This window comes from Triturus cristatus, chromosome 2_2 (assembly GCF_964204655.1).
Source record: "Triturus cristatus chromosome 2_2, aTriCri1.1, whole genome shotgun sequence".
In the NCBI taxonomy this organism is placed as follows: domain Eukaryota; kingdom Metazoa; phylum Chordata; class Amphibia; order Caudata; family Salamandridae; genus Triturus; species Triturus cristatus.
In genome coordinates this window covers 1,186,076,543-1,186,094,426 of record NC_140582.1, presented here as the reverse complement: position 1 = coordinate 1,186,094,426, position 17,884 = coordinate 1,186,076,543, and the positions used below count along the sequence as shown (strand labels likewise).

General features: G+C 47.4%; 1 protein-coding gene across 1 annotated transcript in view; it reads right to left on the bottom strand.

Annotated features, from left to right (window-relative positions):
* SMYD5 (SMYD family member 5) overlaps window positions 1–17,884 on the bottom strand; it is a 115,440-nt gene that overhangs the window by 48,157 nt on the left and 49,399 nt on the right. The window contains exons 7-8 of the mRNA XM_085642770.1: window positions 14,769–14,831; window positions 12,677–12,747 (exon numbers count right to left, since the gene is read on the bottom strand). Of these exons, the coding sequence (XP_085498896.1) occupies window positions 12,677–12,747; window positions 14,769–14,831 (134 nt within the window). The remainder of the gene's footprint in view (window positions 1–12,676; window positions 12,748–14,768; window positions 14,832–17,884) is intronic.

Here is a 17,884-nt window from a genome sequence, read left to right as displayed (position 1 = left end):
AAAGTCTGACAAAGCGGCGAAGTGCCAGCACCACCAGCGCGGCTCTCCCCGGCACAGCGGGAGAGCCGCTCATCTATTATTTACGAAGAGGAGCACGAAGCGCCCCATAATGCCTTGCCAGGCATTTGGAAGCCTGCCGTTTTGGTGCTCGGTATTTAGAATTTTTATGTACTCGATGGCCTAAAAAGGCCAGAGCAAGAATAGGAACTCACTATAGAAAGCACGTCATTTCAAAAACACCCAAACGATATCATTGGGGGAAAGAGTGTTTTAAACAGTCGTATTTGTTAAAAGAGGAAGGCTTACTAATGGCTACGAGCAGCCTCACATCATGAATCCAGGAGGCAGTGGGGAGCGCGCTTGTAGTCACACACTAGAATTTAAAATCGAGAATTTAGTTTTTTCGTTGTCAGCCGTTACCAGTAGCGATAATGCCAAAGGAAAAGAAGACAGGCAAAAAAACCACTTACTTTGTCAAAGCGCTGCTCCCGTACTCTTTCCCCCAATGATATAGTTTGGGTGTTTTTGAAATGACGTGCTTTCTATAGTGAGTTCCTATTCTTGCTCTGGCCTTTTTAGGCCATCGAGTACATAAAAATTCTAAATATGAAATTAATGGGACAGTATCCAGGTTTCGATATTGATACGAAAGCTATATGCTCTGTCCAAAAAACATAAGAATATACGGTATTTTGGGTATAATGGTGCCTGATTTGGAAAAATAATTTCCTGACAGATTGATCTTTTCACTTACCATGGCCATATGGGACAAGATATATTCCGCAGTGGTCTCTTAACCCATCAGTGGTATCATTTGGTGAAGGGTTATAATTGTTATTATTATTATTTTTTTCATATACGCAAATTTTGTCTGTATCTCTGTTTACTTTTACAGATACGTTACTTCAGAAATTCTGAATTTCTTCTCCGGTAAAAGGAACCGTGAGTTTTTATATCAATAGTGCTGCCAACGGTAGGGTGCACCTTAGTGTGTGTATACCACCGGGGCAGTTGGGTCCTGATGAATGCCTGGTGAACTATCCAATTAGGCAGAAACATGTCGACCAAATTTTAACTTTTCACTACGAGGGTTGACTAAGCCAGATCTGGTAGTTAGTTATTATAACCCATTTTAATTTGAGTGCCGGGTTTACCACAATAAAAGATTTTGGTTAAAACCTAGACATTTTTTAACATATTCACTTCACGCTGCACATCACTTTGCACTACACACATCACTGCCAACTACCAGCTCCGCTGTAAACAGGCGTTTAATGATGAAGCATGTCACCAACCAGGTTGGTGAGTGAGGACCCTTTTAAAACACCCTGAGTGCCCTTGGTTTGGTAATTTCCCTTCCCCTCTGTAAAATTAGCTGCTCATACTCTTTTGTTGTTTAGTATCATTACTTTAGGGGGACGAAGAGTGTGCCTTTTGACCCTCTCTCTCTTGTTGTTTGATTATAATGTGAAGTACAGTCACATGTGTAATGTGAAGTACTGGTGTAAGGTGATGTCATAAGCAAAGTGGGGTTATGTGACCAGACATTCCTGCTAGGGTGTCTGGCTGTATAGGCGTAATCCTGTGATTTCATCCGTGATGCCTTTAGGGGCTGTAATTGCAATGCATTCTAAAGATCCACAAATGTGCTGAGTACTGTCATTCTAAAGTGGGCGTAAACATGGATTCTTGCTGTTGCGCTTAGGTGAAGACCCCAGACTGGTAGCCCTTAAGATATAGAGGTGCATACTTTATGGTCAGTAGGAGATACTCAGTCAGGGTTATATGTCACCATGGCAGGTGTACCCATTTTTAATGCTTGTTGAGGTAATGGGGTGGGTCCCTACTGGGACGGTGCCAGTGCGCAGGGCCCACGCCCCCGGTTATGTTCAACTAATTGCATTGGGAGCAAGATGATGTGCATACAGAGGAGTGGTGGTACTAGACCCCGACCCCCCTGTGGGAGGGGTGGAGATGTTATGCAATGTCACAAAGTTATTCCAACAGCTTATGTATATTTGTAAATTGGTGCATAGTGTTGAGTAGTTGGTGTGTTTAATAAATGTACTCTTACTTTTATAAAGCAAAGTACAGACAGGACAATCAATGATTGAGTGTTATTTCTGCGCACTTGCAAATGGAGATTACTAGCCCACACCACGTTCCTTGAGTAAGCCTCAGACTGCTCTGCAACGCTACCCTCTGAGAGTCAGGCGCTACAATTGGGTGTTTGGTTCCCCGTGAAGGACAAATGTGTCATGTTATTTGTGCAGGCTTCACAGATGCTGCCTCGTTTTCCAGCACTTCTGTTAAGTGGCCAACCGTGCACGGGTAACGGACAGAAACCTTTGGGAAACCCCAAAGGGGCTACCCTTTGGAGCAGAAAGTATAGAGCAAATGTTCTAATTTTTTGGATGACTCTCAATGATTGCATACTAGTTGGACTTGTCTCGTTCCGCTTCCAGAGTGTGAGACAAGAGTTCAGCCTGTCTGCAATGACCTATGGGGCTAGTGCTGGCCCTGTACCCAGTACGTAATCATTTATGATCGTCGTTTGTATACAATTTCTTTATTCAGTTGGGAGTATGTTGGTTGCAGGAAGGTCCACCCGAGTAACAATGGTCTATATAGCATGTGAAGTTAAATTTACTAGCTCAGATTGTAGGAAAGTGCACTTTTTGACATGGTCACCCCCACTTTTTGCCTGGTATTCAATGACATTTTGACAGAAAGTGCACTGGGTTCCTGCTAACTATGTCCCCACTGCCAGATCTCTTTCCCTAAACTGTACAACTGTTTCACCAATTGGCAAAACCTTTAGTACCCCCTGGAGTCCCTAGTGAATGGTATCGCTGGTACCTAGGGCATGGGATATTAAAGAAGGCCCCCAAGGGCTGCAGCATGCATTGTGTAACCCTAAGGGACTCCTCAACAAACCCATGCAGACTGCGATTAGAGGCTGCGTGTCTTGGTGCAGGCAAAAGTGAAAACACAATATGACACACAGCCCTCTGTGCCATGCCTGCAGACACTGCATGCAGTATAGGTAAGTCTCCCCTACTGCAGGCTTTAAAGACTTAAGGCAGGGTGCACTATAATACAAGTGTGGGCATAACTGCAGGAGTAGATATGCCCCTGTCTGGCCTGATCAATTACTGCCAGTACAAGTGACCAGGGAAGCCATTTTAAGAACATGTGCTGGACACAGGTCAAAAACGAGTTCGCCAGGTACATGATGGCTTCATTGAAACTAAAGATGTTTAGTATCAAACATCTTGTATTAATAAACTCACACTGATTCCAGTGATGGATTTATTAACACGTGCACACTGATTCCAGTGATGGATTTATTAATACGTGCACCAAGAGGGCACCTTGGAGGTGCTCCTGAAAACCTACCAACTACTACTGCGCTGGCTGACTGGTTCTGACCAGACTGGCACCACAGATGCGTTTCTGACCCCCAGGGGTGAGAGTCATGCTCTCGGGAGGTTAAGAACAAAGCCTAATCTGGCAGGAGGTCTTTACAGCCCTTTCAACAGGATGACATGTAAATTATCATTCCAAGGCAGGGAGCTTCAAAGAGCCCACCATATTTGGTATGCAAATCTGGCTTCCTTCAGAGGTGAGGGGATGCCAACCCCATTTGGCACCTGGACAGGCGGGAAAATTAGTAGTCAGAAAGGCGTGTCCACCCTCAGGCTAGTTCCAACCCTAAGGTGGGCTACCCAATGTGGATGAAAAATTAAACAATCTGCCATCTTGGTGATTGCAGAATTAGGAACTCTGGGACAGGGTTATGCCCACTCCCACAGGAAATGCTCACATGGGGGCGTGGGGACCCCAGGGGTAAGTAGCCCATTGGCTACTATCCTACACTCCCCCAACGCCCCTAAATCTAGTGTTTAGGGGAACCCCTTACACCAGGAAATCAGATTCCTGCCAACCTAAGAAGGAGGACATAGAGGAGCCGCGATAAGCAAGGACTTTGGTAAAGCAACTGACTTGGCGCCAACCTTGCCGGCCTGTCTGCTGCTCCTGACAAATTGCCAGGTCAAAACCTTCCTTTTTAGGTCTCGCCTGACCCAGCACATGCGCTGGTCTGGCGTGACTTTTTGTGAGGGCTCAAAAAATGCTACCATGGCCAGCCTAGAGCTACAGTGCATGTGCGCGGGCGCGCGCTTACGAGCAGAGGCTGGCAATCCTCGTCATGCTCATTAAGTGCCCGCGGTCACTTTCGCCCGCGATCACTTTCGCAGCGCCCCATTGATGTTCTCATTCAAAGAACATCAAACATCAAAGAACATGTTGTTGTGTTAATGCTTTACTGCGCCCGTTTGATTTACAATGTCCTTTCTCTTTCCACAAACTCAATGTTTGTGTTCCTTTATTTTGAGATGCTTTGGGGATTGTGCCACTTTTGGCCGCCATCTTGGTTAGCGCTCTAGCGCTCTGACAGTTGGGGCTTCTTAGGCAGGCTCATGCAAGCGCGCAGCGCAACAGATGACACCTTTGGCGCGATTGATGTTTGTTGAAGGCTGTACACTGTAGCTGCTCGTTTGTGTGCCCTTAGCAATACTCCGACCCCCTCCCCTCTCCTAATACGAGGAAAGGTATTTGCTGGCAGTATCTGTTTGTGCACCATTGTATTTTTTCTATGTTCTGCAACTGCTTTTAAAACTAAACCGAACCTATCTTCCGCTTGCGCTTGCATGAGCCTGCCTAAGAAGCCCCAACTGTCAGAGCACTAGAGCGCTAACCAAGATGGCGGCCAAAAGTGGCACAATCCCCAAAGCGAGCCCAGGAAAACTCGCTAAATAGCGAGGTATGTAGCCAGTTTTATGTGCAGGTGTGTGTGTGTGGTTGTGTGTATGGTTGTCGTGTGTGTGTGTGGTTGTGTGTGGTTGTTTGTGTGTGTGTTGTGTGGGTGTGGTTGTGGTGGTGTGTGTGGGTGTGGTTGTGTGGGTGTGGTTATGTGGTTGGTTGTGTGGTTGGGGTTGTGTGTGGGGTTGTGTGTGCGCGCGTGGTGTGTGTGGGGTGGTGTGTGTGGGGTTGGGTGTGGCCCGTCTGCGCCCGTCCGCGCCAGTCTGTCGCCAGCAGCCAGGCTTTCTGCTAGTTCATTACTACCTATAACATCTATCAATAACTCATTGTGCAGATACTCGCGTGAGTACTTGATGGACCTCAAACCTGTTTGCTGTAAAGCTCTGCCTCATTCCTATCGAATATTGGAGGGTCCTTTCTCATGTTGGGTTTGTAAATTTCAGAGTATGAATTGCCCTTGCCCCTCCTTGCTTACTGTACCACAGTTTGATTGTAAAACTTTATCTGAATCCATAAAGTCTAAGCCTCCTAATCTTTCATCTCCCATAGGGAATATTCGTGAGTGGAGCTGTTTTCTGGCTAATGTTAGATCGCTGTCAAAACATGCCACTGACATATGGGATGTTTTGACTGACTTGAAGCCTGATATAGGTTTTGTTACTGAGACCTGGCTTAAACCTGCCTCCACTCCTGCGATCGCTTTAGCTATCCCGGAGGGTTATCGGATACTGAGACGGGACAGAATAGGCAAAATGGGAGGGGGTATAGCCTTAATTTATAAAGAGGAGTTAACAGTTACCATACTGGATCAGACAGGGACAGAAGCATTCGAATGTCTTGTCTTTAGACTAGATCTCTCTGCTGTAGCTGGAAAGGCGCCTTGGTCTATAGACCGCCTGGTTCAGTATTAGTCTTCACCAGTCAGCTGCTAGATTTTATTTCTCCTTATATAATTGCCTCACGTAAATTTCTTTTGCTTGGAGATTTTAATATCCATAGCGAAGATGTTTCCAATCAAGATGCAAGACTATGCCTGCAAGATCTAGCGGCTTGTGGTTTGGTTAAAATTAACTTTGCTCCTACCCATATTGCAGGTCATACCTTGGATCTTATCTTCGCTAATTCACAGGACATTAAATGTGGTGAGACTTATCCGCTTATATGGTCCGATCACTCTCTAATAAATTTTCAATTTTCTGGTCCTATCGACCATGTCCCTGCTGCAACTAATAACCCAGCCACTCGACAGTATAGACCTTGGCATAAACTGACGACCAATCATCTTTCCTTGCTCTTCTCGAGGTGGGACTGGGATAGTATGCATTGTGATGTCAATCAGCTACTCGATCTTTTTGATTCTAGTGTGATCAAATTACTTGACAAAGTAGTTCCTTTGAAACCTCTCACTCACCCACCTAAAAACTCCGCCACCGGCTGGTACTCGTCTGTCCTACGTGAGGAGAAAAGCTCTTGCAAGAAGCTAGAGCGTGTTTGGCGACGCTCGCATAATGAGCAAGCTAAATCTATCTATAAGGCGGCTATAGCTATCTATCACAATAATGTTAAAACGGCTCGTAAGATGCATATTGCATCTAAACTGGAGCATGCAGGTAATAACTCTAGAATGCTTTTCCAAATTGTACGTGATTTTACTAATCCTAAATCCTGCGAAACTAGGGATATCTCTTCTCAATTATTATGTGATAGTATCTCCTCCTTTTTTATACAAAAAGTTGAAGATTTATCAAAAAATCACTCTTTCTAATACCTCCATCCCGGTCTCTGTTGCAGCTCCATCTGATCTCGCAAGTGTAAATTCTCAATTGCTTACTTTTCCCAATATTACCATCACCGAAGTACAATTACTTCTGGAATGCACCAGATCTGGATCCCCCCCCCCTTTTTTTGTTTACATTTTTTTATTAGGGTTTGGCGTACAAATTAACACAATGTATGTCAACCATATTACATACGAATCAGTTTTGTGCATCAGTGTGACTTAACATTGCTTTTTTCAAGGGTGGTTACACTGGTTGCTTTGTCTGTGGGACTTTCTGTTATTACTAAATCCACATGTCTCCCACCAGTACGTTCCAGTAGATCGTCACTTATGTCATCCCGGTGGTGCTAATGTGTCACGTGATCTCTACCGTCCACTCGGTTTCCCTCTTACTGTCTGTGTAGCTCCTCCCTGGTGACGAATGTATTCAACTGTTTCAGTAACTAGGACATCGGTGTTTGAACTGCCGATAGGTACAACGGTTAACTGTGGGGAGGAGGGGAAAACGCCGTGAGAAAAGAAGGGGAAACATAAGGGGGGGGGGGGGGGGGGGTAGAGGGGAAACTAATGAAAGGGGGGGGCGGGTTGGGAAGGGCTGCCGCGGTGGTCTGTGCGCTGATTAAGAGTAGGTGTGTCAGACTCGTTCTAGGGTAAGACAGGGGGGAAAACGGGTCGGTGCGCGGGTGCGCGAGAGGGGACGGGGCCTCCGCTCGCCTTTCCTAACGAAGCTCTCTACTTGCCTATTGTACCTCTGCTATTATCCCTGGGTCTCGAGTGGTAGGGGGAGCGGGAGCGGGAGGAGTGCAGGGATTAGGCTGTGTCGTGTTCTGTGCTTCTCCTTCTGTACATTGTTGTTTGAACTGTATGAAGAGTTGGGCCCACTCCATAGATATTGGGTGTTTACGGATGCCCCTCGCCTCTTCCTCTCTGATTGTCTCCGCCTCCGCCGCGCCCCATTTGAGTAACGCTCCCGTCCAGGCTGCTTCCGAGGGTCCCGCTGGGGCCCTCCAGTGCATAGCTATGTTCCTTTTCGCTAAGAGGAGAGCCAGAGAAGCAAATCTCCATTGCACTTTTGCGGTTTTCTTTTTCGGGGATATCCCCAGAGCACATGCCTCCCACGTAGAGGCGACCGGGAGATCAGTCGTTGCTTGGAGCGTGTGGTGCACTGTGCCCCAGTATCGTTGTATGGATGGGCAGGCCCAAAATATGTGTTTGAAGTCTGCGTCCAACAATTGGCAGCGGGGACAGCGAAATTGCGTATCGGGGTAGAATCGGTGGAGCTTGTCCGGTGTCAGGTACGCACGGTGCAGGATGTTGAACTGTATATTTTTGAACCGAGCGTTCCTGGACACCTTTTTTGGGAATTCCAGTGCTTTGCGCCACTCTGAGTCGTGAAACGCTCGGCCCGCATCCTCCTCCCATGCGCCCCGGAGCCCGTCCAAGGAAACATCCGTCAATTCCCGGATCGCTTTGTAGTGCCACGTGATTAGATGGCTACCGGACCCCATGCGCAACAGTGTGTGCAGCACCGGATGTGTCGGGGGCTCCCCCTCCCGTAGGTTCCAGAGTTGACCACCACTTTCTAACACTTGTCTGTGACGTAGGAATTGTCCAGGAGGGAGATCATACCATTCGATCATTTGGGCAAATGTCTTCAGTTGCCCCTCCTGGAACAACGCCCCCACCTCTATGATGTCGTAGTCGGCCCACACTCGAAGGGCTCCCGCGGTGTAGTATCCGCCGTTCCGGGGGAGTCCCACCAGGGGAAGCAAAGGGGGGGGGGGGGGGGGGGGGAGTATAATGGTTGACCCTTGGACATGCGGTGTATTCGCATCATGCATCTGTGAGCTATGGCCACCTGTAGCGGGTGCTTGCGCACTGGTGTAGTACCTGGCAGTAGCAGTCGCCGGATCGCCGGGAGGGGTATTCTGCCTCTCTCCGTGATTGTCTCTCCTGTTTGCCTCTCCGCTGTCCAGTGGGACAGCCATTGGAGCTGCGCCGCGAGGAAGTATGATTCGAAGGACGGAGCTCCCAGGCCTCCACCCGTCGTGGGTGGGTACAGTGTGCGCAATGCCACTCTATGACGGCCCCCTTCCCAGATCAGGGTTGTTAATAACGTATCTAATTCCCGGAAGAAGGAGCGCGGCGGGACTATAGGAAGGTTCGCAAAGTAATAGAGCATCCTCGGTACCATGATCATTTTTGCTATGGCGACACGACCAATGGGTGCCAACGGCAGCGTCTTCCAGAATCCCACCGCCGATCTCAAGCTTGCCAGCGCCCTCCGGTGGTTACCCTCAGAGATCTTTGGGGGAGTGGTATAGTCGCACTCCCAAGTATCTGGGGGCCGATTCGTCCCACGACAGCCTATGCGGACCCAGCGTTATCTCCACACGCTCCGTTTGAGCACCCAGAGGGAAGATCGACGATTTCTCCCAGTTTACTCTGAGTCCAGAGGTCTCTCCAAATTCCCGCAACACGGTCCATATTGGTGTGAGATCATCCAAGATGTCTCTAACATATATTAAAAGGTCGTCTGCGTATAGTGACACGCAATGGGTCGCGATCTGGATCCCCCCTTGATATCATTCCAGCCAAAATTGCTTCTAAATTTGCTGTTCAGCTTGCTTCTCCCTTATGTTCTATTATTAATAGTTCTTTGAAATCTGGCAGTCTCCCACAAAGTTGGAAACATGCTCAAATTATTCCCATCCGTAAAAATCTAAAAATTTCCCCAGATGAATTGACCAACTATCGTCCGATTTCTTTGCTTCCTCTACAGAGTAAGATTACGGAAAAGCACATTAATAAGCATCTATCTGCATTTATTGAGTCCACTTGCGCACTCGATATTTCCCAATCAGGTTTTCGTGCTAAACATAGCACAGAGACTGCTTTAGTGGAAGTAACGGACAACATCAGGATGGCTCTGGATCAAGGTCAAGCGGCACTTTTGGTGCTACTTGACCTTTCAGCAGCATTCGATACTATTTCTCATCGAGTTCTTCTGTCCAGATTACAGGGGCTTGGGATTAAAGGACTTGCACTGAAGTGGCTGTCAGATTTTCTGACTAACAGAACTCAGGCAGTGACACTAGGTTCTTTTTCTTCTGCTCCCTCACAAGTTACCAGGGGTGTCCCCCAGGGCTCATGCTTGAGCCCTACTTTGTTTAACATCTATGTGACCCCCCTGGCCAAACTTATGAGGGATCTGGGGTTTAACCCTATCTCTTATGCAGATGATACCCAACTCCTCCTCACCTTCGACAAAAAAAGATCTGATATACAACACATTTTCTCCCAGGGTATGATGGCAATTGCCTCCTGGATGAAAATAAACTATCTCCAGCTAAACTCTGAAAAATCTGAGATTATGTTGTTTGGGGGTGCTGCTATCAGCTGGTCGCCTAGTTGGTGGCCTGAGGAGTTGGGTAAAGCTCCTACTCCTAAGGAGGAGGTTAAAAATCTGGGTGTCAAACTCGATCTTAAACTCACTCTTGAGACCCACATTAATACAACTGTTGGCACCTGCTACCACATTCTGAGTCTGCTTAAGAGAATTTTTCCTCTGCTCCCCATTTCCACCAGAAAGACTCTGATTCAGGCACTGATTATGAGCAGGATTGAATATTGTAATGCCCTGCTACTTTCCACGCATGCAGCCTCACTGGGTAAATTGCCAGTCATACAAAACACGGCAGCCCGCTTGGTAACCGGCTCACCATCTAGGACTCCTTCCTTGCCTTTGTTATCTAAACTGCACTGGTTACCAGTTAAAAAAAGAGTGGAATTCAAAATGGGCTGTATGATATTTAAGGCTTTGAATAAGCTCAGTCCCTCCTATCTTGACAGGAAACTGAACATCTATACTCCTGGATGCTCACTCAGATCGGGTGCTAAAAGACTTCTCTCGATTCCGAGAATTAACAAGGCCCGCACGGGAGGCAAAGCCTTCTCTTAACTGGCTCCGAGTTTTTGGAATAGTCTTCCTCAACACCTTCGCGCTGAAATGTCCCTCTTTCAGTTTAGAAAGCTGATGAAAACTTATCTTTTCTAATTATAGTGCTAGGATAGTCATCTGTTTCAAGCGCAGAGATACCCCTTGGGGTGATTCAGCGCTATATAAAATCATAAAATAAATAAATAGAGATATTACTCAAAGGTATCTTATAGGATGTTTCTTACTTATTGAGCGTTGTGATACTTCTAAATGCTTAACACTTGTTCCTTTGACTAAGCCGGACTGCTCTGTGCTACAGCTAACCAGGATTTTGTTAAAGAACCTACCTGGTAAGAGATTGTGACATTGTTATATGGTGAGGCCTTGCAATCACATCTGATAATAATCCCCTTTCCCACTCTGTTCAAGCCCTAGAACTCTCACATCCAGATGGTGAGAATGCCCTGCTCCATAGCACCCCAGACTCCAGTGGCACCCATTAAGGGCACCATGCACACCACAGCACAATTCATCCACGGCCCGAGTAAATATGATCACATCACCCCCCATCCTGATGGAACTCCATTGGCTCCCCTTGCGGGTACACACCATCTTCAAAACATCAAGACCAGCACACCCTCTTATTTTGCAGGCAAGATCATCGTATCTGGTGGCTCTCGGCACACCAGCAGACAGGACACCATAAGACTGTAAACTAAGAAGAAAAAGGCAGCAGGCCTTGTCCTTTTATGTACCCAGGATCTGGAAAAACATCCTCGTATGCATCAGGACCACCCCAACAATGCTCCAATTTAGGAAAGAGTTGAACATTACATCACAATGCATCCAGATACCTCTCCTATTACTCATTGACTTTATGCTCGTCTTTGACCCTATACTGCACTCCACTGCCGTTTGGCCAGAATTGAGCTATAGAAATATCATGTACATACATACAAAACTAATGTGTTAGCAGAAACCCCACAAAGCATTTAGGAATGGTGGAATGTCAGGACTCAAACAAGTCGGCTCCATTCTAAATGTAAAAGTGTGATTTCCAAGTAAAAGCCAAGCACTTATGGCCTCTTTTCGATTTATTTCACTGTTGGTATTATGGTAGAAGTCGTCTTTCAATTTTTCATCCATACACTCTCATCATTGCCATTTCTTCAAGCTCTTCAGAGGAACGAAGTTGTTAAATACATTCACTTGTATGTTGTTCCATTATTAAAAATGGCAAGAGTCAGAATTATCCATGAAACGGGGTTTGGTGGATGCAGCCCGGGAGGGCATGCTACCAGGCCTTGGACACTCTTGAGATAGGTTTAAACATGGTGGTGTCACTACAGATAAATCAGTTTGCTTCTTAATTTTAAAGTGTGTGCATCAAAGGAGGTCACACAGATGTGACCCATTTCCAAATCATTTCACGCTAGCCAATATGGTACTCACTTGGCATCTATTTTCATCCTTGCAGTTCCTGACTTAAGTTTCACCTTTCTTTAGGCACTTCAGAGAATGTTAGCAGTTCAATATGCCGACATGCCCATGGCAAGTAGCAGAAGTGCCTGAGGTATGGCGCACGCCACCCTGCTGCTGTACTGTTTTAATGAGCACAACATGTCTGCCGCTTAAAGCCCAAAAAATGCGGAGTTAAGTGCTAAGGCAGAGGGCATCCATGTTATAGGAACCTAACACAATGAGACCAATGTGAAAATCCTGTCCCTGAAGTCTCCAACAGTATTACATACTCATGCACCACTACGTGTTCTCATTCAAGTCTAAACTTTAGAGGACCAGCTCAGAGTAAGAATAAATATTAAACTAATAAACAATGATGTTCCAGGTTCAGCCATCATGTATGGAAGTGTCAGACTGTGTTCAAATTCTACAAAAAGATCCATCAACCGAGCACCAATCTGTTCTTGCTAAGACATCCATACCATCTTTGTTCGAGCCAGCTGTGGCTGAAAAGAATAGTAGGGTTTATACAATCCCATCAAAAGTAAAGACCACAAGATACAGTTACATATATATAATAGTACAAACAATTTATAGTGCACAGAAGAACAGGACAGAGGTCACTCCAGGTCAAAGAAGTACATGAACAGAAAATGGGCAAGTAAGATTACCTTGTTCCTATCCCCTGACCATTAGTTCCAACAAGAGCAAAGAGAGACTTGAATCCTTCAGGTGTGAACCACTGTAAGGAGAAAACAACAGACCTTAAAGACCGTAAACAAGACGAATAGGCAGTGAGGAAGGAAAGACAAATAGTGTAGAGATAAAGGAAAAAATAATAAAGAAAGGTAGTTTAAACACTATACATGCCACTATTCGGACCTCACCTGGATTACAGAGTCCGTTCCGGGTAGCTGCTTTGGATTATTATCAGTATATAAAACTGTAGAAGGTAACTGAAAATATTGTGGGTGTTTTTTCACTGAGAGTTTGAGTGACTTGAAATAGACAAGAGAGTGAAGCTCTAGCTGTTTATCATTTTACTCAGTATCTCAAGGTGAGAAACATCCCTTTTATTCAGTGGTCTACAACAATTTTATGTTGTAGAAGGTTGCTAAATATGTCCACTATCTTAAACATGCTTTTCGAATTTGGTATTCTAAACACACAAATAAATCTTGACTGAAAGAGACAAGCTCCTGATTCTGAACTAAGCATTTGTTACACAACATGCCTCGACCTGTATCTGTCACCCTCTCCCTACAAAGTTAATAAATCTGGTGTCCTGCCACCCATCCCAACCACCCAGTGGCTATTCCTCTTCTCTACCACCTAAAATGTACATCAATTTCTGGCCACCTGCCACCATCCTTGACATTTTCATCCTACCTCCCCACAATTTAAATTAAAAAAAGAAAACGAAAACACACTGGTGTTTGTCACCCATCCACACAACTCTCTCCAATCCTCCAGCCGTTTGCATAAATATTTTTTTAAAGATACCTGGCTTCCTGACACCCATCCCCACCACCCTCTGTGCCTTCTTACCCCACTCTTCAGACAAGCAGTGCTCTCTGATTTCCATGTAGCAGACTTTAACACAGGTGTTGCACTGACTGACAGAGCCATGCCGTGAATCTTTGAAGCTCCCCTATGTGCGAAGGTTTGCAGAGACAAAGGCTGACAGGAGAACATGGCATTTAATGGACAGAAAGTGAATCTCTCCCCATGAGATGCAACAACCTTTGTTTCCAATGTTGTTACGTCAGTGCAGTGAATTACCAATTTCGATCAAGCAATTTAAAACGGAGACTTCCATTGGAAACTATATATAACATTTACTTTTATTGTGAAAAAGCACAAGTTAACTATGTTTTACCAGACGCCACATATCAATATAAAAGAAGACCACCATATATCCCAAAAGCAATTACACAGTCAAATTCTCAGTGCCCTGATTGCGGTCTGTGAGCACCGTTTCATCTGTGTCAAGTTTTTGGGCCAACTCTGGCACAGTGTGTCCAATTTAGAAGGACACCTATGGCATAGTCCCATTATTTGAATATATCTATCCCATATCTATGCCTTATCTAGAGTACAGTGTCCAATTCTAGAAGATTTTAGAAGCCACCCACTTCTGGAGACAATGACAGCAGCACTGATAATCACAGGTACATAGAGCATGGGTGTTAAGCAGGAAGAGATTATAAACATTAACAGGCATGAAATAGGCAGACACGATGAGGTGGTAAATATGAGACACAAAGAGATATACTGTGGGTGGGGGGAGGCAAGGATGGGATGAAGTTGAGGTGATGTTGACCAGAGGGAGAGGATGAAATGAGACAGAGAAGAAGAGGAAAGGTTAGGCTGAGGGTGAGATTAAAGTGAGGGTGGTGTGATGCTGAGAGGAGAGTGAGGTTAACTTGAGAAGATAATACGGTAAGGAGGAAGACAAGTTGAGCAAAGCGGAGCAGCAAGTCTGAATGCCCAGAACTGGGTAGCAGCCCAGGAGAGGGGTGCACAGAGGACCGAATTACAGTGTTGCAGGGTAAAAAATACTCTAAAAATTCCCCATCTTGGGGAAGAAGTGGTAAGGGGGTTTAGAAGTGCAACTCCATCTTTGACCTGGGAAAACATGTGGTGGTGTTCTATGCAGGGATAAAAGGCGTCCATGGTAGAAAGCCAATTGGCTTCCTAGTCCATCATGCAGTATCATTTAGACAGCCGCTCATCTGCAGTTTGCAAAGGCTTACCACTCACCCTGCTGAGACGTTCGTCATACAGGGCTTCCACAAAGAGTCCACGCAGAAGATCCAGCTGGCCCTAGAGAAAGAAAACATCACAGGAAAATGGGCATCTGTCTTTTATAATGGAATCCCAACACATTTAGCTGAAACTAGGGAGGTGGCAAGTGTAGATTCAGGCTATATAAGGAAGAACAAACCTTCTCACTCAGTAGAGGGCAAGGTAGTCACATTAAACTGCAAAAAAGATGTTCCCTTCCTTGACAATGAAACTGTAGGGGCTTTACCCTTCACAAATTGTGATGGAAATAATGGCCTTTTCTCATCCAAAGACTGAATAGCCTTAAAACATTCTGTTCCAGGTGATGCCATTGAGTTCCACTTTAGTCTGGGGGTAGAATGCCTCTCTCTCATATGGAGATACATTAGCTGGTCTACTCCTCCTCCGTCTCCCTTAAATGGAGATGGCATGACCTCAACTCCTAGCTAGTGACAACACCGCCCCATTCATCCAGAAAGAGAGTAGAGGGACATCTCCCATCTGGATCGGGGTGGCAGTCTGTTTACTTACCAGGACAAGATGGCAGATGTATCTACTACCTTCAAGTAATGCAGCCGCTCTCTTATCTCAGAACAGCGTTCACCTTTACTCTCTCACAAAAGTCTCCTGTGTGTCTAAGGAAGACATAACAGCCCAACCCCAGCCTTGACCAGAGAAAACACGCGATACTCTTTTCCAGGCAAGACCAGGCCCACACATCCACAAAGCTAACCAGTCTCACCCTAACCTAATCAAACCTGGAACACAGCCCATCCTCCTCATTTGATCAAGGCATACAACCCTTATTGGAGGAACATATACACTCCTCAACCACTTCACCAAGATAGAAAGTTTCACACACTAGTGGGTTAGGAACAATATGACTTTCCCTCTTTGCCCCAGAAAACCAACTGACCCTCCGTGACATACCACATCGATTTCCAAGAAACACACCGCCTGTTTCAAGTTTGGGGAAAATCATAGCAACTCTCACTTTCTTCAGGGAAAGCGTAGCCACAACCTTGTTGAAAGAGCCATTTATCACCAACGATCTCCAGAAACCACATACTTTAACATCAATACGGAGACCACACACATCTTCTCCTTTTGTTCAAGGAAAACATCCCCAGCTATAATGCATGCATCCCTTGATACAACACATGCATCTCTCAAATCCAGGGAGGCTGAAGTAAACCCCAGGTCTGGAGAAGATGCAGCCTCCCTCCCCTGTGTCTGGGTAAAAAGCATCCTTGTCAAGGGAAGACGCACCCTCCCTTAGATCTAGGGAACACGCAGCCTACCCCAGGTCCAGGGTACCTCAACTACGGAGAAAGACGCAGTCTCCCTCAACTACGGGTAAAGACGCAGTCTCCCTCAACTACGGGTAAAGACGCAGTCTCCCTCAACTACGGGTAAAGACGCAGTCTCCCTCAACTACGGGTAAAGACGCAGTCTCCCTCAACTACGGGTAAAGACGCAGTCTCCCTCAACTACGGGGAAAGACGCAGTCTCCCTCAACTACGGGGAAAGACGCAGTCTCCCTCAACTACGGGGAAAGACGCAGTCTCCCTCAACTACGGGGAAAGACGCAGCCTCCCTCAGGTACGGGGAAAGACGCAGTCTCCCTCAACTACGGGGAAAGACGCAGCCTCCCTCAGGTACGGGGAAAGACGCAGCCTCCCTCAGGTACGGGGAAAGACGCAGCCTCCCTCAGGTACGGGGAAAGACGCAGCCTCCCTCAGGTACGGGGAAAGACGCAGCCTCCCTCAGGTACGGGGAAAGACGCAGCCTCCCTCAGGTACGGGGAAAGACGCAGCCTCCCTCAGGTACGGGGAAAGACGCAGCCTCCCTCAGGTACGGGGAAAGACGCAGCCTCCCTCAGGTACGGGGAAAGACGCAGCCTCCCTCAGGTACGGGGAAAGACGCAGCCTCCCTCAGGTACGGGGAAAGACGCAGATCCAGGGAAGGCGCAGCCTCTGCCCGGGGGCAGGGAAGGCGCAGTCTCCACCCGGCGGCAGGGAAGACGCAGCCTCCACCCGGCGGCAGGGAAGACGCAGCCTCCACCCGGCGGCAGGGAAGACGCAGCCTCCACCCGGCGGCAGGGAAGACGCAGCCTCCACCCGGCGGCAGGGAAGACGCAGCCTCCACCCGGCGGCAGGGAAGACGCAGCCTCCACCCGGCGGCAGGGAAGACGCAGCCTCCACCCGGCGGCAGGGAAGACGCAGCCTCCACCCGGCGGCAGGGAAGACGCAGCCTCCACCCGGCGGCAGGGAAGACGCAGCCTCCACCCGGCGGCAGGGAAGACGCAGCCTCCACCCGGCGGCAAGGAAGACGCAGCCTCCACCCGGCGGCAAGGAAGACGCAGCCTCCACCCGGCGGCAAGGAAGACGCAGCCTCCACCCGGCGGCAAGGAAGACGCAGCCTCCACCCGGCGGCAAGGAAGACGCAGCCTCCACCCGGCGGCAAGGAAGACGCAGTCTCCATCCAGGTGCAGGGAAAACGCAGCCTCCACCCAGGTGCAGGGAAAACGCAGCCTCCACCCAGGTGCAGGGAAAACGCAGCCTCCACCCAGGTGCAGGGAAAACGCAGCCTCCACCCAGGTGCGGGGAAAACGCAGCCACCACCCTGGTGCGGGGAATACGCAGCCACCACCCTGGTGCGGGGAATACGCAGCCTCCACCCAGGTGCCAGGAAAAAACAGCCTTCCATAGTCCTGAAATTAATCAGCCTCTCCAAAGTTCACAGGGTCAGAAACGTGTCCAAGGAGTGACACAGCCAAGTCCAAAGAGGGCATGGCCTTCGCCTAGTTCAGGCAGCGGCATAAGACAGGCCACCTTCGGTGCAGAGGATCCCTCCACACTCACTCAATAGTCCAGGAAAGTCGTGGTATCTGATCATCCAGAGAAGAAGTTGCTTTCATACTCAAAGGATACATGTCAGATGGTCATATTTTACACAAAATAATGGAGGCCAGTGGAAAGAGAAACTTACAGGTGCAAAACAGATGGCTGGAGAGCACTGTAAGGATGGTGATAGATTAATTGAATGATTGGGTCTATTAACATCAATGCTGAATCTAATTTTCCCACTGC